Raw genomic sequence first — 4,820 nt, forward strand, 5'->3', positions numbered from 1 at the left:
TTACGACCAAGATGACTCAATCTGAAGATAAAGGAAGTTACAACCAAGTTGACTCAATCTGAATGAACTAAGTAAGATAAAGGAAGTTACGACCAAGTTGACTCAATCTGAATGAACTAAGTATCAGCCAAGCTATTATTATTGTTCCTGTACATTAGTTTTATACACTAAGCCCATCTGTGTCAGCCAAGCTATTATTATTGTTGTTCCTGTACATTAGTTTTATACACTAAGCCTATATGTGTCAGCCAAGCTATTATTGTTGTTGCTTTCAATTCTTTAAGATTTCAGAACTCTAAAAGAATTAATATTTCATTTAATGGTTATCTTAATTTTATCCTTCATAAACCAAGTCTCTGTTTGTCAGCTAAACTCTTGTCATTTTTTCCAATGCTCTCAGATTTTGAAAAATTAATATTTTATTTACAGATTATTGTCGTGTGATAAAGTAAAATTATAGGAATTTATTTATTAGAGCAAGAATATTTTCAACTTCATTTAGATCAGTCATAATGCAAACACCCTTCTAAGTGTATGTTACTTTTCTGAAACCTACACTTTGTGTGAAAATACTTAAGAATAGAAGTGTATATGTGTTCCTTAGAAATTCACTGCTGATTTTTATACCCTAAACTGTTTCCTCTCAGGCTCACAGAGAAAAAAGGTGCCATACTCTGAAGCTATCCAACTTGCAGGTAACTTTGCAAACATTGAAAGAATTATTTACATCTTAAAGTTAGCTCATTGCTTTGTAGTTGCCTTGTGACTATGAAAATATTATATGACTCAATGTAAGACCTAGTAAACTGTCATTAAACTGTGTAAATAAAGATAGTTTTCTTGTAATTGTAACATTTCAAGTAAAGAAAGAAATATACTAATAAATACATAACGGATTAAACAAAAATATTCTATATCAGTGAAGTATCTAGGACATTACAAAAATATTCTAAATCTGTGTAGTATCTAGGACATTAATAAAAATATTATCAATCAGTGTAGTATCTAGGACATTAATAAAAATATTCGAAATCAATATAGTATCTAGGACATTAACAAAAATATTCTAAATCTGTGTAGTATCTAGGACATTAATAAAAATATTATCAATCAGTGTAGTATCTAGGACATTAATAAAAATATTCTAAATCAATGTAGTATCTAGGACATTAACAAAAATATTCTAAATCAATGTAGTATCTAGGACATTAAAAAATATTTTATATCACTGTAGTATCTAGGACACTAACAAAAATATTATAAATCAGTGTAGTATCTAGGACATTAAAAATATTTTATATCACTGTAGTATCTAGGACACTAACAAAAATATTTGAAATCAGTGTAGTATCTAGGACATTAACCAAAATGACAGTATTTTGTGACTTTAATGTTTGATAAATAAAAAAAACTAATATAAAATGTTTCTTTATTGAAATGATGGATGTTTTTAGAATTAAGAAATTAATTAATATTTTAAGCACTTGAAAAACAGATTTTCACTTGAGTATTTTATAGTAAAATAATTACCTTTTATATTAAAATCTCAGGCTATAAATAGCCACTTTATAGTATTAGAATAGCCTTGTCTGAAGGTTTATGTTGAGAAGTATACAACTTCTGCAGGGTTTGGCAAGTTCCAGTGGCTTCTCTTGTTGGTGTGTGGAACAGCCAATGCATCTGATGCCATCGAGATACTCTGTGTCTCATTTCTTCTCCCTTCTGCTGAGTGTGACCTTCGTCTCTCATCATCTGACAAAGGATGGCTGTCAGCTATAATATTTATTGGCAAGTTCACCCTATTCATTGTGTGTGAGTGTGAGTGCCAGTGTATATGATCATAATATGTATGTGTGTGCTGTTGTGTATCATTCTAGTGTGTATGAAAGTGTACGATATCACAAAAGTTCCGTATGATAAATAATTGTTTATATTATTTTTAAAACAAGATGTAACTGAAGTATTTTCTATACTTTTTCGAGGATTTAAGTTGAAAGATATGTGGCAATAAATGTATTTCCATTTACTGATAGTCAGTTTACTTTAAAAAAATTTTATTATGTAAAAGAAAAATATCAGTTGCTATGTGTTTTAAAGACCTAATGTTAGAATTGATTTATGTAAAATATACAGTGATTGATAGAGGTTATGAACCTGATATTATAGATAAAATCATTTTCTGAATTTACCAAATTACAGACAGTAAGTAAGGGATATAATTAAAGAAAATGTTTGTCCTATGTTCCATCGTTGTTAACAAATATAGGTAACCTGTTCGTGAAAAATACGACTTGTCAGATAACCTTCACTCGTCAATTAAAATTAATTAATATCATTAATGATGTTAAAGATATAATTGAAATAAAGGATAGATGTGGAATATATAGTTTCTTGTAGTTGTGGTTCGGATTATTCTTGAACTGGCAAGTAGAACTTTGAAGTTTTGAATTAAGGAACATAAAAATAACATTGATAAATTAAAAACTAGTGATTGTCAAAACATGAGAAACTCTTCACACATATTGTTAAATGAGGTATTGTACAAACACTTAAAGAAATAGTCAAAGTATGAATTAAATATAAGAGAGTCATCAGAAATTGATAAAAATAAAATTGTTTTCTTTAGAGACTTAGGTCCTGGTACCATGAAAGTAAAGTTCTGGAAATCAATTCCAAAACATACTTACCTCCACTGACACTATAACTATTTCTTGATCTTCAGGGTTTCCACTCTTTGCCCATCTAAGCATTGAAAATGCTTGCTCCAGTCTTTTGCCCACTCTAATGCCCCTGGCAAATCTTAATTTGCAAAATTCTCCACCAACTTCAATATGCCTTCTATCTAGGTACTGTATATAAGCACCTCTTTCAGATAATGTAATCACTTTTTTCTTGACATAGCAATCGGCACGGGTTTCTATAAATAGGAGTGCTGTAATTATTTACAATATATGTTGTGATGTTGAACGTGGTTTGCATGACTACGGTTGTATCTTTGTGTATTTATAAATTATTTTAATTATAATAACAATAATAATTAAAAAATAAAACCATACCGATGGGTATGAATTCCAGAATTAATGTTTCTACTATGGAGGCTATTCAGACCTTTTTTCTTCCACCTCTGTTATCTGAAGTTTTGTCAATGGCTGGCGGAGGGTTTATTCTCAGTCGAGGCTGTCTGTAATATGATGAGTTGCAAGATGGACATATATATGTGCAGACTGCGGGTGTCTCTCTGGGGGTTCTGAGGCACCTTTTGCAAATGACCCAAACCAGCCGGGGAGAATTTAGACTCGCTTTTTCCAGCTGCTTCTTTTACTAGGTTGGCCTCAACAGAGGTTGTTTTTGAGCAGCCACCTCCAGCCCTTTTTTCTTCAGTTGGTTACTCTAGTTGGTGAGGTTTTGGGAGTCTTGATCAATGGATCATGTATTCTGATTCTTTGGGTCATCCTGTCTCATTACTTAGGAGTAACATTATTGATTGGGAATGGTGGTTGAATTGGAAGAACACTACTTTTAGGGTACCCACGCTGCCACTTCAACCTGATATCCATCTGTTCACAGTCACATATTTTTAGGGATGGGGAACTTATCTTCAAGGTATGGAGTTCCTGGGTATTTGGACGGAAGACAAGTGTACCCTCCATATCAACGTTCTCGAATTCCTTGCAGTACACAGGGCAATGTATGTAATGAATACCTTTTAGTGTACGTAATGAATACCTGTTAGGGTACGTAAGGAATACATGTTAGTGTACGTAATAAATACCTTTTAGTGTACGTAATAAATACCTTTTAGTGTACGTAATGAATACCTGTTAGGGTACATGAGGAATACATGTTAGTGTATGTAATAAATACCTTTTAGTGTATGTAATGAATACCTGTTAGGGTACATAAGGAATACCTGTTAGGGTACATAAGGAATACCTGTTGGGGTACATAAGGAATACATGTTAGTGTATGTAATAAATACCTTTTAGTGTACGTAATGAATACCTTTTAGTGTACGTAATGAATACCTGTTAGGGTACGTGAGGAATACATGTTAGTGTATGTAATGAATACCTTTTAGTGTATGTAATGAATACCTTTTAGTGTACGTAATGAATACCTGTTAGGGTACGTAAACAATACATGTTAGTGTACGTGAGGAATACATGTTAGTGTATGTAATGAATACCTTTTAGTGTACGTAATGAATATCTGTTAGGGTACGTAAGGAATACATGTTAGTGTACGTAATAAATACCCTTTAGTGTATGTAATGAATACCTTAGTTATGTTAACAATTAGGTTGTCTTTCTTGCCTCGTGGCATAATCTTTAAAAAAATTTTGATTTATTGTTTTCCTGATTCTTTCCCATTTTTTTCTTTTAGGCATGATGATTGGCAGTTACCTCTGGGGCACGTTGGGTGATTATTTTGGCCGAAGAATTGTTCTTGTTACTGCTTTACTTGTTAATGGAGGATTTGGTTGTCTATCAAGTTTAGCACAATCCTTTCCAGTTTTTTTGGTGATTCGACTTTTCAGTGGTATTGGGTAGGTATTTTAAGTATAACACGAACATTTCCTGTTCATAACTTCCTTTATCTTATACACTAAGCCCGTATGTGTCAGCCAAGCTATTATTGTTGTTCCTGTACATTAGTTTTATACACTAAGCCCATCTGTAAAAACTAATGTACAGGAACAACAATAATAATAGCTTGGCTGACACAGATGGGCTTAGTGTATAAAACTAATGTACAGGAACAACAATAATAATAGCTTGGCTGACACAGATGGGCTTAGTGTATAAAACTAATGTACAGGA

General features: G+C 32.1%; 1 protein-coding gene across 1 annotated transcript in view; it reads left to right on the forward strand.

Moving 5' to 3' along the window:
• LOC106464771 (synaptic vesicle glycoprotein 2C-like) overlaps positions 1-4,820 on the forward strand; it is a 30,279-nt gene that overhangs the window by 1,574 nt on the left and 23,885 nt on the right. The window contains exons 2-4 of the mRNA XM_022392572.1: positions 648-695; positions 1,627-1,788; positions 4,384-4,546. Of these exons, the coding sequence (XP_022248280.1) occupies positions 648-695; positions 1,627-1,788; positions 4,384-4,546 (373 nt within the window). The remainder of the gene's footprint in view (positions 1-647; positions 696-1,626; positions 1,789-4,383; positions 4,547-4,820) is intronic.

This window comes from Limulus polyphemus, unplaced genomic scaffold (assembly GCF_000517525.1).
Source record: "Limulus polyphemus unplaced genomic scaffold, Limulus_polyphemus-2.1.2 Scaffold1739, whole genome shotgun sequence".
Taxonomy (NCBI): domain Eukaryota; kingdom Metazoa; phylum Arthropoda; class Merostomata; order Xiphosura; family Limulidae; genus Limulus; species Limulus polyphemus.